General features: G+C 39.0%; 1 protein-coding gene across 1 annotated transcript in view; it reads right to left on the bottom strand.

The window, feature by feature from the left end:
* Positions 1-2,609: 2,609 nt before the first annotated feature.
* The window catches only part of GRM5 (glutamate metabotropic receptor 5), a 447,722-nt gene continuing 430,620 nt past the window's right edge, over positions 2,610-19,711 (bottom strand). Inside the window, exon 9 of the mRNA XM_059708191.1 lies at positions 2,610-7,476. Within this exon, the coding sequence (XP_059564174.1) occupies positions 6,561-7,476 (916 nt within the window). The 3' untranslated portion in view covers positions 2,610-6,560. The remainder of the gene's footprint in view (positions 7,477-19,711) is intronic.

The raw sequence follows: 19,711 nt of genomic DNA, 5'->3' as shown, positions 1-19,711 counted from the left end.
TTTACTATATTATGTAATTTTCATGAACATATCATTTATATAATTTATTATATCTAATGTATCCTGTTATAGAAATATAGTTATGAAAAAAGCTTTACTTTATGTCAATGAGTAAAAATATGAGCTACATATAAATAAGCTAAATGTGTCTGATACATGTAATACATAATTAGCCTGTTTATATAAATATTCATATAGGACACATATGTCAAAAAGACTTATATGCCCTGACAAAAATATATGCCTTTGGTCTGGAGTAAAAGCTAATTAAAAATATTTATTCTTGCTAAGGTTAAGCAATGTTTTCCTGTAAATAGTTTTGGTTTAGAATTCTAAGAATGTACAGAAAAGCTGATTCTAAAAGTTTTCTTCATAGAATTTATTAAAATAATTTTTTAAAATAATGAAGAGGGTACACTGTAACTGATTTCAAATTTTGAAATACTTTGACAAAAATCTGTAAATACTGTTTTTGTTAAGGAGATAATTTCATTAATATAAATCTATCCACTTACCTATCTAGCTAGCTAGTTACCCTAGAAAAATAAATGTTTTAAAATTGTTTATATTTAAAACTTGTCATTCATGCACAGTGTAACTAAAAAACTGGCCAGCATTAAGCATAGATCACTAAAAAAGAAAAGCATTCTTTCTGTGGTGTTTAAGGTTAGTTTATAAGACATTATAGATGAAAAGTTTCAAGGTTGCACATGAGTTCAAATGTCATTAGGCTTACCCTCCAAAGATGTATGCTGTAAGTTGGACAAGAATTTGTTGTAACTCCACAAGTAATATTGGACACAACATATCTAAGCTGCCTACTGTATATAACTGTATATATTGCCACTAGGAATAGATACTATCTACTGAGCATTTATCATGTACCAGAAATGATGTAAATGAAAGAAATCTCACAGATTATTATAACTCACTTCGCATTTAAAGAAAGAGGAATTGGCCCTGGCCAGTGTTTCTCAGTGGTTGGAGCAGTGGCTCACACACTAAAGTGTTTCCGGTTTGATTCCAGGTCAGTAGTACATACCTGGGTTGCATGTTCACTCTCTGGCCCCAGTTGGGGTGCCTGCAGGAGGCAACTGGTTGATGTGGCTCTCTCACATCGATGTTTCTCTTTCTTCCTCTCCCTCCCACTCTCTGAAAAAGCAATGGAAAAAATATCCTCAGGCAAGGATTAACAAAACAAAACAAGAAAAAGATAAAAGAAGAGGAATTGAGTCATAAAGAAGTCACTTTATCCAAGGTCATATGGGACAGGGCAATAGATCCTGACTTTCAATTCAATGTAATTTCAATTGCATTAGCTGGTTTTGACTGGCTTCCATAATTCTATGGAATCTCACTGGACTCTTTTTATCTTTAGAACATAATTTTCTCTACGTGGTCCAGATATCAATGATCTCACCTCAACCTTAAGATTTTGTTTTGTTTTTTTAATATCAGAAAGGAAGGGAGGGAGAGAGAGAGAGAAACATCAATGATGACAGAGAATCACTGATTGGATGCCTTCTGCACACCCCCTACTGGGGATCTAGCTCACAACCTAGTCATGTGCTCTTGACCAGAATCAACCTGGACCCTTCAGTCTGAAGGCCAAAGCTCTATCCACTGAGCCAAACTGACCATGGCTCAACCTCAAGTTTATATAAACATATGACCATTTGTATTACTTAGAAGCCACTAAACCAAGAAAGTCTGACAAAGCACACACACACACAAAAATGATTTCCTTTTTAAGATCAAACATTTTGTGTTAACTTCCATATATACTATAAGAATAAGAAGTTAATAAATATTACAATATAGGGAAGCAGAGAGAAGCTATATTTTAAAATCTACATTGTCTTTGTCATCCATGCATTAAATATCTAGCCTACATTTTGCTTTTAGGATTTAGCTTATTTGTATTCAGGGAATATAAATTTGCTTAAGAATTCATCAAAGCAAAAAGTGATTTGACAAGTAAATTTTTCCCAGGAAATTATGTAGATACTAGAGGCCCAATGCACAAAATTCGTGCAAGAGTAGGCCTTCTGTCCCCTGGCTGTTGGCACCAGCTTCCCTCTGGCACCTGGGACTAGGGCTTCCCTCACAGCCCGGCTTCGAACAGAAGGATGTCTGGAAGGACATCCGGTCTAATTAGCATATTGCACTTTTATTATTATAGATGCCCTTATATGCACACAGAAACATAAACACACACAGAAAAACATGTATAGATGGACTTAAAAGTGAAATATCTATATGGATGTGTGTATATTTGTATACACATACACACAAAAAAATCTATATTATTTTCTGATATTACCTCTATCAACAGAGATCATTGTGGAATTAAATAATTTGTACTTATATTTCCATAAACAAATGTGTTTTGTTTTAATCTACTGTCCCCAGGTTACTTTGTAAACCCCATAATTCAATTGTGTGCATCATTCAGAATTTAAGATTTAGATTATGGCTCTTTGGGTCTTAGAAAACACTATTAAGACCACATTCTAAACATTTAAGGGGAAGAATCTTAAAGTCATATAATAGTTTCTTTTTTAATATTTTTCAAAAAGTAACTGACTTCACAAACACCAACAATAACATGATTTAGACAACTGAGAAACAGGCAAGTGTATTTTAAAATGCTAAAATAAAACACATTTGTACAAGTACAAAGCGAAACAATGCTGATAAAAATGTTAAATTTTATGAAAAAAAATGATTTGCAATTCACATCAAAATAATTTAACATTCTCTATTGTTTTAATAGTACAAGTTGCAACAACAGAAAAAGAACAGATACACGCACACAATTTTTTTTTTTTAAACCAAATCAGTTATAAGTGCAGAAAAATGTAAGTACAAGCACTTGTAGCCCACACAAATCTTTTAGGATTGGCACCATCTCCCTAAAACATCTATATTCTATATAGATTTCTAATTACAACACCACCAGCAGCTGCCATTGAAATCTAGAAATACACACAATATACATAGTATATTTGTTCACATTGGGAAGATCAGTGAAATTCAGCCAACTATTTTATACATGCCTCATTCTTCAACAGATAGTAGAGAATCTCCCAGGCCTCAGACCCTCTTTAAAGTGAATTCTAATTTATCTTTATGCTTTTCACTGATCTGTATTTTTTCACAGTATAAAATTGTAAATGGTTACTATAGAGATTCTGACAGCTTGAGGGTTATTAATAAGCTGTGGCTAAATGTGAACTCAGATAATACCTTTGAAGTCTCCAACGCATGTACATTTTGCTGGGAGACTAACCTAGAAAATGTTTATTTTTTTTTCTTAATAAGTATTTAATTCCTGGTTTGGAAGTCACAGCACTGCAGCAGAGCCACTGTACAATTCATTTACAGTCAGGAACAGCTCCTAGTCTTTCTGATCACTTGCTGGTAACAGCAGGAGCTTGGGAAAGGCTGTTACTATCAAGGCTTAGCAACACTTGGGAGTTTGCTTTTTTCCAGTCAAATTTTATCTGGTTCTCCTTTCCATACTCCCTTTCTTTCTGCTCCCCCTAATCTAGACAGATGGTTCTTCCCAATCCAGATGTGCTTTTCTCAGGCTGCCTCCACTTCTCTCCCCAAATTACAGAATGGGTAGACTGCTTAGATAGTCCACATCACTTGATCAAACCAGGTCTTCTTTTTTTTCCATCCTGGAACCAAACTGTCCTGTAGGGTCACTTTTCTGAACTTTAGCATTTCGCTGTACTTTCCCCTTTCTTTTAGTCCCAACTGAATTATCACTGGACACCAGGAACAGATTGTTTTCAAGGAAATTCAATGAAAATAGGTACCCAAATTAATTGTGAAGTTCACATCCTAGCCCTAGAAGGAATATTCGTTTCTCTTTGTGTTGTAGATTTATTACTTGGAACCTGGTATGAGAATTGGCAAAGAGACAGAGTTAGCATCATTCCAAAATAAAAAAATCTCAAGAATGCACTAGTACTACTAATATATACAATGTATAGAATGAAGTGGCACAGGGCATAGAAATACAGAGAACAATACATCTTGTCCCCTAACTGGATAAATTATTTTTCTTAGAGTTGATTGTAATTTCATGTGGAATTATTACAGGGGAATTTATTTGCTTTTAATTTCTAATAAATTAATGTACTTTTAAAAGAAATATGTTACGAAGAGCTTAGAACAGATTTGATCATGGAGAAAGTTTAAAAAATGGTATTCTGTTGGTCAATACAGTGAAACTTATTGTACTTGAGAATAAAATGGAACTCAACATAGGGTTTTATGAAAGGCATTTTAACACTTAGGTAGTAAAGCATATTTAGAAATGTTTCAATGTCTAAGAAATCAAGACAGTAATCCTCAGGTGAATGCCACCATTTAGATGAGGATCCAGGGATAATAATACTTCAAGATATTTACATTTGTTTTTTTGAGTAGAGGCAGACATTTACTTTCAATGACACCTTAAAATTTAGCTAGGTTCAAGGGTCTCATTATCATATTTGGAATCAGGGAGCTCTGATGATGCTATTTCAAATCTGTCATGGGAGGTTTGAAGTTTTAAATTTATATTTGAGTAAATTAATGCTAGCTTTTAATATTTTATATTGGGAGATTTGATTTAAAATTTAACACTAAAACAGGTACCAGGAAAAGGAAATCCAGCAGTATATTTATTATAGCTTTTAAAAGTGGAGAATGATAAAATATGGCCAATGGATATATTTCTATTTCTGAGTTCTTCTTTTAAGTCGATATGAAATAAAAAAAACATACAAAATAAGGATATTGAGCAAAAGAAAAAAAGGTTTTACCTATATTTCTGCCAAAAAATGTACTTCTGCCTCACCGAAAAAGTTTTTCATAAGGCTACCTTTAGTATAAGGCTGGGTCAACTGAACTTGAAACTTATAGGACATTTCCTCCTTTTATTACTATCCTTATTTAAAAATCAAAAACATTTGGCACCTGAGGATAGCTGTAATGGGAGGAAGAAAGATGACAGTGGATGCAGGTCTTGAGCTGTGAATGGTATCTATATGAGCCTATCAGAGCATGTGTATTTCTATTATAACTTTAAATCTCTTTTCTGCAGTATTCAAAAAGTGACAGTATGAAATGCACAAAATGATATTAATAATTACTTTAAAAAGGAAAATAGTCATAATTGCTTTGCCTCTTTTTGGAATGGCTAAGAAAGACTGTGTGGTTTATTTTCATTAAGGTTCCTCTGTTTTAGTATTCTGTATTGCTTTGAAAAAAATCTACATTTGTCATAGTTCATAGCTGCCTTGTTTGCAGCAGCCAAGAAAAGTTAAAATCACTGCTCACTGGCATGGCTAAATCTCTGCTAAGCCGACTTGACACAGTTTAACATTTCCAGTGTATTAAGACTGTGTTAATTTTTTTCAACAACAGTGCCTCCAGGCGTGACAATGTCTTCATTGGGTCTTTGGACCATTCTTCCAGTGGTGGGACTTGAAAAGAACAGAGGAGCTTTTTCTGCAGCAGGTTCTCAAAAGAAAGGAACGAAGAAGCCCAAATGCATAAGCTAATAGTTTAGCTGGCAATGCTAAGGGAACAGCATTCACAAGGAGGAGTGGCCCCAGTTCATGAGAGAGATAGCCAAGCTGGAGCTTAAGAATGATTATTATAAAGAGCATTCCCAGCTACACAACACACCCCAGTAAGGGAATTACAAAACAGTATTCCAGAAAATATTTTTTTTGCTACTCCAGTATTGATTGGCAACATGGTGAAATAGTCAAGAAATCTTCCACTGGTTTTCTTGGTCGATGGAGGTGAATTGAAATAACTAGATGGAATCTCGGATGCAGGCTTTTGGAAGAGGATTTCACAAACAAATTGGAGAGGAAAGGAAGTCTCTGGTTAAAAGCCCTACATACATCAGCGCACCACTCATTATCCAGTTGTGTGCTATGCTTCGGACACACTCACTACGCCTCAGTAAATGCCGGGCTCAAGGAACTGCTTTTCAAAGTCTTTAAAAGAAAAGGGGCGGGGGGGGGGGGCGGGGATGGCAAAGAAAAAAGGAACAAACAAACAAACAAAACAAAACGAGATAGGTTGACGTTTTGGTCCCAGATTTTCAGTTTGTTAGAAAATGTACATTCATGTTTGGTGAATCAAAGACTCTTCTGGGAAAAGAACTGAAGTAAACAAACGGAAACTCTGTACAGTTGTTTATCGACTATGCTTTCCCCCCTCCGTGATGCTGTTTCACCTCATTGCTTCCCTAGAGCAAAGCACTTGGTATGTAACGGTTTGAGCAGACTCCTGCCAGCCCTCAAAAATAGCAGTGTTTCTTAAAAGCCCATGTGTTCTAAGGCCACTAGAAGAGAATCTGCCAGAAGATTTGTCGTTGGTGTCTTCGTCGGTTGATGTTAAATAGCACTATTTAATCTCACGTCTCCAGGGCGGCTTTTACTCCACATCTTCCACCGCTGATCTAAAACCCGGCGACTGCCCTGGTCACCGTGCGGACACGGGGCGGCCTGGCTCCATGGGGAACCCAGCGTGGTTTCCAGTGACTCTCACAACGACGAGGAGCTCTGAGTGTAATCTCTGATGATCAGTGTGTCATATTTGGGAGACGATGGAATACACAGGGCCGATTCGGACACTGGCGAGTTGGGGGTTGTGCTCCCCGAGTCCACCGAGTCTCTGAAGGGGGACGGCGGGGTGAGGGCCACCAACTCCTCCAGGTCCGGCTTGCCCGCTGCAGCCTCGGGCCCGGGCGCCGGGGTCTCCAGGGCAGCGCCCCCCGCCGGCGGGGCCGCCGCTGCCGCCACCGGCTGCGCCCCGGCCGTGACCTCGATGGCGGGCAGAGGCTGGATCTCGGCGAAGGTCGTCACCGTCGTGGGCAGCTGGATCTCTTTGGGGATCAGGTAGGAGGAGCAGAGCGGGGCGCCCGCGCCGGGCCCGGGCGCGGCCGTGGACAGCATCATGGAGTTGAGCTCGCTGATGTTGGCCGTGAAGCGAGTCACCACGCTGCTGATCTGCTCCATGAGCGAGCCCTGCGAGGTGCTGCTGCGCGCCGCGGGCTCCGAGGGCAGCGCGGGCGCGTCGTCGTCGGGGCAGCCGGCCGACCCCGCGCGCTGGCTCAGGGTGCTGATGGGCGAGGGCGAGCGCGGGCGCGCGGGCGCGGGCAGCTGCTCCTCGGCCTCCGCTACGTCGTACAGCGCCTTGGGGCCGGCGTCGGGGGGCTCGGGGCCGCCGGGGCCCGCAGCCGTGCAGCTGGCGCCGCCCGGGGCCCCCGCGCTGGTGCCCGCGCCGCCCGCGCTGCCTGCGCCCAGGCCACGGCTCTCCGTGCTCTTGGGGAAGGGCTTGATGACCGCCGTCTGGTTGGGATTCTCCTTCTTGTTGATGTGGATGGACAGGCGCTGCCACAGGTGCTGCCCCCGGCCGCTTCTCTCGTTCTGGGCCCACGTGACGGACTTGCCATTGGAGCTGCGGAGAGAAGAAGGGAGAGGAGAGGTGACTCAGCGCGGTCCCCATGGGCTTCCCCAGTGGCGGGTGGGGAAGGGGCTTGGATTGGGAAGGACCCTTCTTGTTCCTTCAGGAGATAAGGCATCAACAGGACGCCATGGAAAGAGATTGTGGAAGTGGCATTTGCTTGCTGGTTTTGTTTTGCGTTCAAGTTAGCTCCCTCGTGGCTGGCCTTCTGTTGATCATTTCCACGAAAGTGGTCAAAGGGGATATTGGTAAGGGGGAAGGAGTATTTATGGGGGTTCTGCAGTAGCACTGAGCCCACCCGGGAGTGCACCAGCTGGTTACACTGCACACTTGGAGGCCAGGGCTCGCAGTATTGTGACTCTGCAGAGGCTAAGGGCTTCCTAATCTTGGCGGCCTCTGAAAGGAAAGAACTAGGACCTCCACTCACCAACCCAGGCCTGGAGAGAAGGAGGAAGAGTCAAGTGTTACCAGGAAGTAGACAGTAGTTCCAGTTCAGTTTTTATTCTGCCAGCCATTGGTTGGTGTATTGAACTAGGGATTTCTATATGAATTCCTGACTTTGAAAATGGTTTTTACTTAGTCTGTCTTATCTTCTGGAAAATAGAAATTCGTATGAATTTCTAATGAATTAGAACTTTTTTACTTCATAGAAAATTTCCTCACCAATTTATTTTTAGGCTTAAAATTTGAAATAATTCTATGAGAGAGCATGTAATATGTTGCCTTTGGCACCTAGCATATTGCTTTCAAATTAGGGGCTTATGTATTATCTGACTAATGTTCTTTCTTAGGGTCTTTTTTCCCTCTTTTCTTTCCCAGGCAGTTCTTTTTGGGTCTACTCTGGGATCTGAAAGCTGCTCTGATGAAGACTGTATTGGTGCCTCTGTGCCTGACCGCAGAAAATGACACAATGGCCCCTGAAGCTATGTGTGGCTGGAGGATGTGGCTTGACCTTTAGGGATGGTATATGAAGAGATCCTGGTGTGATTTCTCATCATGAAGGAACTTGAGATCTCTTTATCTGGGGGTCTGTCTGGGGGTCTAGACAGCTCGATTCTAGGTGCTGTGACCAAGAGATAGCCTTGGGCAGTCTGTAGATAAAAGGCTCTGGCCACCAAATTTTATCATCTCAGCAAGTGGTTATTAAACGTGACTGTGCATAAGACTCATCTAGGACATTTGTCAAATATCCTAGGCAGGATCCCAAGAGCTTCTGATCGTCTGTATTGGGTTCCAAGGACCTATGCTTTTTACAAGTCCTCTCGCTCTCCAAAGTGAGTCTGCAGCAGGTGTTTTGCAAACTGAGAAACTCTTCAGGAAGCTCTCCATTCTCTCCAGGTTGCCATTGCTCTTTTGGCCTCCTGGAGGCCAAGTTAGAGGGCTAGCCTGCCTTTGCCAGGCAGGGGACTGAATTGTGTTTGGAGCCCACCTGTCTTGGGGTTACCCAATTCACTCTGCCTGAGACACCCACTGTCTTGATCACAGACCATTGTTTCTGCAGCCCGTAGACCAACATGCTCCCCACCTCTTTTCCACACTGCTTCCAATGTCTTCATCTATCCTTCTTCACTTTGTGGTCTTCCTTTCTCTGCCCCTTTGAACTCATTCCATTTAATCTACCCAGGGCATTGCACCTTGGTGTCCTTAGGAATTGGGGAATGTGAGGTACCCTCCACCCCCACCTCTCTTTCTGCAACGGGTGGATAGAGTATATCCAGGTTTTCTGGTTGCTCTGCATCCTCAGTAGCAGAAAAGGCCCTGCCAACCTCTAACTTTAGTTTCCAGGAGAGTTTCATGGTTTGTTTTTACATTGTGCATCACCCTGACCTGCCGCCTTTTATGTTTTTAGTGCATTACTTTTCTTCTTCCCAGGTGTCCACTAACTCTTGGAACATGACACAGAATAAATGGGCCAGATTATTTATGGGGGTTTGATTTGGAGGATGGTTGCCAACAACCCCTTTCTCTCCTACCAGCAGGATGAAAAACAGGCATGTTGGGAGGGACAATACATCTTTCAGTTCTCTGAGGCCACTTTAATACAAAGCATGGGCTAGAAACTAGAAGCATAACTGGATTTATTCTCCAAACTTTATCCTAGGGAAGTTCTTGCTCCCAGCACAGAAAGGTTTTGATGGAACATAACTTTGGGCATTAACAGTGACAATCCTTGGGATCACATGTCGCCAGGCCCCAAAACATGACAGCAGATCAAAAACCTTTGGATGAATGTGTGAGAAGGAAACTATCTTAACCAACCGATATGCACAAAATACTGATATCTTTCCTGCCATCCTTGCTCACAGCGCCCATGGTCATGCGGGAGAGAGTGCACCAGGCAATCAGAATAACAAAGGAAATGGACACAGGAGACACCAGAGACATGGAGTCTAAGTCTGAGCACTTCATTTCATTTCGTGAGTAATAAAAAAAAATTTTTCTACAAAGTAAATGGAAACTCTTAGGGGGGAAAAAAAAACACCGCTAATTTATGACATTAATCTGTTTATTAGTAGAATATAGTTCCCATGAAGACAGGGACCTTATCTATCTTGTTTATTGGCACACAGATCTTAATAAGTGTCTGATGGATGAATAGGATTCTTAAGCCAGCAGGGAAGTTTGTGTTGTCCTGGCAAGTGCAATGGACAAAGAATCCTAAAATCTGGGCTCTAATTCTGGATCAGCCATCCTGGATGCTTACATAATAATAATTATCTCTTAAGCCTTGGTAAAAAAAAAAAAAAATTTATCATTTGATGGAGGTTGTTGTGAGGATGTAGAGAAAAGGATCTAGCAAGGAGAAGGTACCTATAGATTAGTTTTTGCATTCCAGAATAGTACATTTCAGAAAATACTACATTTCAGAAAATAAAAACAGTATACTCAGTGCCATTTTGAGCTCTGTTTTGAGGAACAGAGAATTCAGTGCAAAGTAAAATATATGGTAAAACCATAAAATATTTCTGGTTACTTCTCTTTAACATGACCAACTGTAACAACAAATGGAGTTTCATAGGGCTTAATCTGTGGTCTCTTTTCTCACCCTGAGCTCTGTCCTTGGATGACAGCATCTACTCCACTAAATTCCACATTATTCATAGTCCACATCTTACTTCTTCCTGAAATGCTCTTTCATTGTGTTCTGTGCTCTGTCTTTACCTTCCTTTTTGCTTAAACTCTTCCTTTTTAAATTTTGATTTCACCTTAATTGACTTTTCTTGAGGGATGCTTTCCTGACCTACCCCTGACTAAGATACTCAGAGTCCTGCCTTAGGTACTTAATAACTCTTTGCTATATGTACATCTCATTGCTGACTGGTGTGATTTGAAGGCACAAACAGAGGGTTCTTTGTTGTCTGTTATATCCTTAGTACCAGTGCATTGTCTATAATACAGTAGGTGCTCAATCATATTTTGGGGCAAATAATTGGATAAATGCATTTCATTTAAAAAATCATACTGAATTGTTTTTCTGTTAGAATTAAGTTTTAAAAGTAATTCAGTATTACTTAAATTCTCTTTTTGTCTTATGGATCCATTTTTTTATAACTCAAGGTACTGAATAGTACTTAGTGTATACAGATAAAAGATTTCATTAACTAAATATGAAAACACAGATCTTGATATCTACTATGACTATCACAAAATGTTTATTCCTTTTCTGTAATTCACATATATCTGTTTTGGTGAAACTTCTCAGTAGTGAAAGCTTACAGAGGCAGTATGAGCTGTGGACTCCGAATGTGAGTCCAAGATCTGGCCCTGAGTGACATTGGGCAAATAAATCACTTAATACCTTTAAGCCTCTTTGCTTATTGGTAAAAATGGAAGAAATAAACCTCCCTTGCTCACCTCACATGATTTCTGGGTGGAACCAAAGGGTAATGCACATGAGGGTACTTGAATAAGCAAAGCGCCTCTGTCAGGGGATATTTATCAACCCTTCCATTCATTTGAGGCACAGTGTTGTTGATTATTACTTGGGCTGAGGATTTTTTTAAAGCATCAGGATTGTACATTTGTCCTAGGGGCCTGAGGTAAGAAGAAGGGAAGGGGACTTGTTCTTACCTGTCTAGAGCACTTCACCTTACCCACTGAATATCTTCTTCATTAGAGAAGGAGGAGGAAAGAGGCACAGAGGAGAGACAGGACAAATCATTTGCTACATCTGGGAAGGAGGACAAACTGGCCAAAACAACAACCAACACAAACACTAACAAAACTTCTTCCTCTTTGCAGGCACCTTTTGCCAAATACAAGTGTATGTAATTAAGCTATTGTTTTATCATATATGACAATTTTCTCTTTATTTCTGAAAAAAATAAAGCAGCATTTCAATAATGTTATTTGAGGGGTAGGGTTTTACTTTGTTTATTTTTGTTTATATTTGGGGTCTGCCAAAATTTCACTTTATATCTTTATTCTCACAAGTGTACTCTCTGTCTTCTTTTCTATGTGGGACACAAATAATTTATTCATTTCAAGCCATCTCTGAATGTCAGTTCAATGACCTCTCCCATCTCTCTATTCATTTGCCAAAACCTGCAGGAATTAGAGCATTCTGCTATGGCACACCATCGTTAGGAAGCAAATGTTAATACAGAGAGTTTAACCATCAAAAGTCTATGGAATTTAGAATTTTTGTGCTCATTTTAAAAGGCTGTTGAATGATCTGTATGGTTTTTCCCCCCCTCAGAACTTGTTTAGGGTTTTATTAATAGCATATAAACAATTAAAATTCTCAGAGTATTTTATTTAATGGGAAAAAACCCCCAAACTCCTAAGCCCTTATTCTCTCTTTTGTTACTTGGCTTATTAGTACCTTCATAAGTTGCACAGTTTCAGGGCATCAGAATAATCAAATATATCCTCTGAAAATTACCAAATTCTCTTTATGAAACAGTTATCTTAATTGCTAACCTTTCTTGTTTGTGATTTTGGGCGGAGGGATAGGCAGGAGAGAGACACAATATGATTTTGAGTTTCCTAATACAAAAAGTATCCAAAAAAAAAAAAAGCTTGTAACCTCACTAGCAAATATGACTTTGGAATGACATCAGAAAATACTAGGTCAATAAGAGAATTTCATGAATTAAGATAATTATAAACTGAAGATTTGCAATTGCAGTTCTATTTTCAACTCATTTTGTTAAACTTTTAAAATCAATATATTTTGTTTTCAGTAATTTGCTTTGAATTACGAAGTGTGGAAATACAGTTTTTTAAAATATGCCAAACAATTTGATATTGTTGCTATTCAGACATTTTAAATTAGGTGGAAAATTTCTTTCTAAGCCTTTTCTAAAACCTGATGTCTTGGTTTTGACAATTGCACTGAGAAATACACCATAATATATAAGAATGTGACAGAATCATCTATATACATTTCCCCAGGTACAGCATAAATGGATGTAAATAGCTACCTCCCTGACAAAAATAACTTAAATGGACATGACAATGTATGCATTAGAGATGTATGTATAGAGAAAAACACTTGAATAAATGGAAATGAAGTCAAGGACTAAATTACTTATTATAGACACACACACACACACACACACACACACACATCAATGCTACCTTATATTTGCATAGTGCTTTACAAAGCACTTTTAGAATCATTCTGATTGTCAAAGGTAGATAAGATCAAATTCTTTATCCCCCGTTCAAAAATGAGAAAACTGAAGCTCATTGAGATTAGGTGATTTACCCAAGGTTACAGAGTTAGAAAATGACAAGGTGGGACTATACCATAACATAATTTACAATTCCATTTTCCATGACAGACCACTGTCTATATTTGCTTTTTGAAGTGATCTCTCCTTATTCCATGGAAGAGAAGTCTCAGATACTACCTGGTGATGATATGTGTTTTTAAGTAGCTAAATTAGTCATTTGATTTATATTTTCTATTAATCTATATCACTGTACTTCTTAATCATATACTTTGCACTCTCAAGAAAGCACCCTATATTTCGCTCTTTGGATGTTAACTCAAAAAGCACAGGTTGATCGAGCACCTACATTTGTCACATATAATGAATGGATGCCTTGATGATGAAGGCACTTGCAGCTTACAAACATATAAATTAATATTATATGGCAGTTTTTAGCCTTTTTTTCATGCCGTCATCCAATAAAAGACAACTGTCCTATACGTAGCACACATAATTCCTACTCTGATAGTTCTCTCTCATTTTCTCTCTGACTTATTTGGAAACTCGGGAAATGAAAATGGAATAATTGCAAGCATAACCTTAAATGTGCACTATTTTGAAAATTTTGGTGTTTCAACTAATATTGGTAACAGATGCTATGTGATAACTTCACAAATGATTTTATTCAGCAATGCTTTTTTATATAGTGACTGAGAAGTATTTTTTTTTTGTAATTTTTTTTTATTTTTATTTTTTATTGCTTAAAGTATTACAAAGGGTATTACATATGTATCCATTTTATCCCCCCGCCCTAGACAGTCCCCTAGCCTCCCCTATCACCCAGTGTCTTATGTCCATTGGTTATGCTTATATGCATGCATACAAGTCCTTTAGTTGATCTCTTACCCCCCTACCTCCTGCCCCCCAACCCTCCCCGGCCTTCCCGCTGCAGCTAGACAATCTGTTTGAGGCAGCTCTGCCTCTGTATCTATTATTGTTCAAAAGTTTATAATGGTCTCTATTGTCCACGAATGAGTGAGATCATGTGGTATTTTTCCTTTATTGACTGGCTTATTTCACTTAGCATAATGCTCTCCAGTTCCATCCATGACGTTGCAAATGGTAAGAGTTCCTTCCTTTTTACAGCAGCATAGTATTCCATCGTGTAGATGTACCACAGTTTTCTAATCCATTCATCTACTGATGGGCACTTAGGCTGTTTCCAGATCTTAGCTATGGTGAATTGTGCTGCTATGAACATAGGGGTGCATATATCCTTTCTGATTGGTGTTTCTGGTTTCTTGGGATATATTCCTAGAAGTGGGATCACAGGGTCAAATGGGAGTTCCATTTTCAGTTTTTTAAGGAAACTCCATACTGTCTTCCATAGTGGCTGCACCAGTCTGCATTCCCACCAGCAGTGCACAAGTGTTCCTTTTTCTCCACATCCTCTCCAGCACTTGTCGTTTGTTGATTTGTTGATGATAGCCAGTCTGACAGGTGTGAGATGGTACCTCATTGCTGTTTTGATTTGCATCTCTCGGAAGATTAGTGACTTTGAGCATGTTTTCATATGTCTCTTGGCTTTCTGAATGTCCTCTTTTGAAAGGTGTCTATTTAGGTCCTTTGCCCATTTTTTGATTGGATTGTTTATCTTCCTTTTGTTAAGTTGTATGAGTTCCCTATAAATTTTGGAGATTAGGCCCTTATCAGATATGTCATTGGCAAATATGTTTTCCCACACAGTGGGTTTTCTCGTTGTTTTGTTGATGGTTTCTTTTGCTGTGCAGAAGCTTTTTATTTTGATGTAGTCCCATTTGTTCATTTTTTCTTTAGTTTCAAGTGCCCTAGGAGCTGTATCAGTGAAGAAATTGCTTCGGCATATGTCTGAGATTTTGTTGCCTTTGGATTTTTCTAGAATTTTTATGGTATCCTGTCGTACATTTAAGTCCTTTATCCATTTTGAGTTTATTTTTGTGTATGGTGTAAGTTGGTGGTCTAGTTTCATTTTCTTGCATATATCTGTCCAATTTTCCCAACACCATTTATTGAAGAGACTATCTTGGCTCCATTGTATGTTCTTGCCTCCTTTGTCAAATATTAATTGAGCATATTGGTTCGGGCCAATTTCTGGGCTCTCTATTCTATTCCATTGATCTATATGCCTATTCTTGTGCCAGTACCAGGCAGTTTTGAGAACAGTGGCTTTGTAATACAACTTGATATCTGGTATTGAGATCCCACCTACTTTGTTCTTTTTCAGGATTGCTGCAGCTATTCGGGGTCTTTTTTTATTCCAGATGAATTTTTGGAAAGTTCGTTCTAGATCTCTGAAGTATGCTGTTGGTACTTTAATGGGAAGTGCGTTGAATTTATAGATTGCTTTGGGTAGTATGGACATTTTGATGATGTTGATTCTACCAATCCATGAACACGGTATGTTCTTCCATCTGTTTATGTCTTCCTCTATGTCTTTTTTCAACATCCTGTAGTTTTCTGAGTAGAGGTCTTTTACCTCTTTAGTTAAGTTTATTCCTAGGTAGCTTAGTTTTTTCGGTGCAATGGTAAACGGGATTGTTTTTATAATCTCTCTTTCTGAAAGTTCACTATTGGTGTATAGAAATGCCTCAGATTTCTTGGGGTTAATTTTGTATCCTGCTACATTGCCAAATTCATGTATTAAGTCTAGTAGCTTTTTGATGGAATCTCTAGGGTTTTGTATGTATAATATCATGTCGTCTGCAAATAAGGACAGTTTTACTTCCTCTTTTCCAATTTGGATGCCTTTTATTTCTTCTTCTTGCCGAATTGCAATGGCTAACACTTCCAGTACTATGTTGAACAGGAGTGGTGAGAGGGGGCATCCCTGTCTTGTTCCTGTTCTTAGGGGAAATGGTGTTAGTTTTTGTCCGTTGAGTATGATGTTGGCTGTGGGCCTGTCATATATGGCTTTTATTATGTTGAGGTATGATCCTTCTACTCCCACCTTGCTGAGAGTTTTTATCAAAAATGGGTGTTGAATTTTGTCAAATGCTTTTTCTGCATCAATTGATATGACCATGTGGTTTTTTTCTTTCAATTTGTTTATGTGATGTATCACGTTAATTGATTTGCGGATATTGTACCATCCTTGCATCCCTGGGATAAATCCTACTTGGTCATGGTGTATGATCTTTCTGATGTACTGCTGGATCCGATTTGCTAAGATTTTGTTGAGGATTTTGGCATCTATGTTCATGAGGGATATTGGCCTGTAATTCTCTTTCATTGTGTTGTCTTTACCTGGTTTTGGTATTAGGGTCATGCTGGCTTCATAGAATGAGCTTGGAAGTGTTCCTTCCTCTTGAATTTTTTGTAGTAGTCTGAGGAGGATAGGTTTTAGTTCTTCCTTGAATGTTTGGTAAAACTCCCCTGTGAAGCCGTCTGGTCCTGGGCTTTTGTTTGATGGAAGCTTTTTGATGACTGCTTCAATTTCTTCCATAGTTATTGGCCTGTTGAGATTTTTAGATTCTTTCTGATTGAGTTTTGGAATGCTGTATTTTTCTAGGAATTTGTCCATTTCCTCCAGGTTGTCTAGTTTGTTGGAGTAGAGCTGTCCATAGTATTTTTTAACAATCATTTGTATTTCTGTGGGGTCTGTTGTTATTTCGCCTCTATCGTTTCTGATTTTATTTATTTGGGTCCTCTCTCTCTGCTTCTTGGTGAGTCTGGCTAGAGGTTTATCAATCTTGTTTATCCTTTCAAAGAACCAGCTCTTGGTTTCATTGATTTTCTGTATTGTTTTTTTGGTCTCTATGTCATTTATTTCTGCTCTAATCTTTATTATCTCCTTCCTTCTGCTCACTCTGGGGTTTTCTTGTTGCTCTCTTTCTAATTCTTTGAGTTGTAGAGTTAGATGATTTACTACCATTTTTTCTTGTTTTTTGAGATAGGCCTGTAGAGCTATAAACTTCCCTCTCAGGACTGCTTTCAATGTGTCCCATAGGTTTTGGATTGTTGTGTTTTCATTGTCATTAGTTTCCAGGATGTTTTTAATTTCTTCTTTGATCTCATTGGTAACCCAATCAATATTTAATAGCATGCTATTCAGCTTCCAGGTGTTTGAGTATTTTGGGTTGTTTTTATTGTAGTTTATTTCTAATATTATGCCATCGTGGTCTGCGAAGACGCTTTTTATGATTTCAATCTTCTTGAATTTGGGGATACTTTGCTTGTGACCCAATATGTGGTCTATTTTTGAATATGTCCCATGAGCACCTGAGAAGAACGTATATTCTCTGGCTTTGGGGTGAAGTGTTCTGAAGATGTCTATTAAGTCCATCTGATCTAGTGAGTCATTTAGGATTGCTGTATCTTTGCTGATTGTTTGTCTGTAGGACTTATCCAGTGCTGTCAATGGTGTATTAAAGTCCCCTACTATGATTGTATTGTTGTCGATCTCTCCTTTGATATTTTCCAGGAGTTTTTTTATGAATTTGGGTGCTCCTACATTGGGTGCATATATGTTTACCAGGGTTATATCTTCTTGTTGTATTGATCCCTTTAGTATTATGAAGTGGCCTTCCTTATCTCTTGTTAAGGCCTTCACTTTGAGGTCTATTTTGTCCGATATAAGTATTGCTACCCCAGCTTTCTTTTCCTTTCCATTTGCCTGAAAGATATTTTTCCATCCTTTCACTTTCAGTCTGTGTGAGTCCCTTCTAATGAGGTGGGTTTCTTGTAGTGACTGAGAAGTATTGATATAAGAAACCACACTCAAAGAGGGTAAAATTGAATTCAAGAGAGAAGATACATAGAGAAGGTTAGCAATATGAGTTACAGTATTTTGATAGAAAGAGGCTGCTTCTACCCCTCCCTACCACCCGTCAGCACCTTGAAATGAAGAAGTAGATGAGTGGGTGATAGGTGCTCAGGGTGAGGAAAGTGAAGGTGAGGGATTGTAGAACGTGAAACACGCAGTGAGTTCACTGAGTTTCTCTAGGTTGAAGCTCACAAGGGATTCAAAACTTCACAAGAGGAAGAAACCATGTCCAGCAGCAGGAGTGTGGCCAGGGAACGCTGCCTGCCCATAGGAGACAGGTGGTGTCTAGGCCTCGAATAATTAGAAGATTATGGCAAAGTACAAAAGGAGAGTGCTAGGCATTGGCTTCTAGGAAGAATGTCAATGACAGAAATCAGGAATCTGCAAGGAGTTTTCCAAAGATAAGCAGTGGTCCGGTTTGAGTGTGTGGGGATGGAGCAAGAAGTTAAGGCATCAGAAGATAGAGTTTCCATTTTTTTGTCCACTATAATATTCTTCCTGGCCATCCCTGACCTACATGGATCTTCTTCCTTGTTCTTTCTTTTGTTTTTTGAATAACTTAGTAATTAACCTTGGGCTCCTCCTCCTCCTCCTCCTCCTCCTCCTCCTCCTCCTCCTCCTCCTTCCTTTTCTTTCTCCTCCTCCCTCTTTCTCCTTCTTCCTCTTTTTTGGCAGCTGGTAGCCAACATACATTAAGGAAAGAAGGGGTCCTGGCCCAAGCCCTGGCAACCCAAGCAGGTCATTTCAGATGACAAATTATTAGGTTTATTACAGGCCTTGTCTCTAGTTAGCTATTAGGTTTCTGCACTTATATGCCAATTTCTTTGATTTTTAATTGATTTGTTATTCTATAACACATCATCTGTATATTGTTTTGTGTGTTCACCAAGTCAAGTCTCCTTCCATCACCATTTATACCTCCATTACCCTGCTCTACCCCCTTATCCCCCTGGTAATCATCATACTGTTGTCTGAGGTTTTGTTTGTTTGTTTTTAATCTCTTCACCTTTTTCAACTTGGGCTTGTTAGTATCTAGAATTCATAGGTGGTCTAATATGTTAGGTCAGAGAGATGGTTCAAGTATTAGATACATATGTAATCTACATGCTTCATCAATAAATGAATGAATACAATATAAAGAAATACTCATGGCTTCTTTTCTGTTATTCTTCAACTGTAACAATTCTACATTGTTATGTAATATTTTACATATTTGATTTTCTTTCTTGAGCTTAACAAAACAAGCCGAATGTAGGAACCATGCCATAAACTTTAAACCCTCACCCCAGCTTCCTCCATTGACCTTACTGATCACCTGGCCCCAGTTCTGCTTCTACTTCAGGAAAATGTTACGGCCTAATTAATGTCGGTTATGTTAATAAGTCTTTAAGGCAATGAGGAACTCAGTAGATCAATACAAGTCAAATAGTGGTGTCCAGAGTAGATTTAAGAGCTTGTTTTCATAGTGCAGGGTTACAATTTTAAGATACTAAAAGGTATGACAAAAAAAGAGGATGGAAAGAAATATACTGATACCAAGAACTATTGTGAAAAGAAAATATATTTGTTCTTGTCCGTTAGAATTTTCTTGTTAGTATTCAAAGAATTCAGAGAAAAGGTTGTTCACTGGGGAAGAATTTTAAAGGAAGGATTTGCAAATAAAGTGGACTTAATGAGGTGTAAAGCCTGGGGAATTTTGAAATAACATGGATAAGCAAAACCCAGTTAGCATATGTATTGTACATGTGGCTAAATAAATAAATAAATA

The sequence above is a fragment of the Myotis daubentonii genome, chromosome 9 (genome assembly GCF_963259705.1).
Source record: "Myotis daubentonii chromosome 9, mMyoDau2.1, whole genome shotgun sequence".
In the NCBI taxonomy this organism is placed as follows: Eukaryota; Metazoa; Chordata; class Mammalia; order Chiroptera; family Vespertilionidae; genus Myotis; species Myotis daubentonii.
Note: the sequence above shows the minus strand (reverse complement) of the source record. Positions and strands in the feature narration are given on the sequence as shown.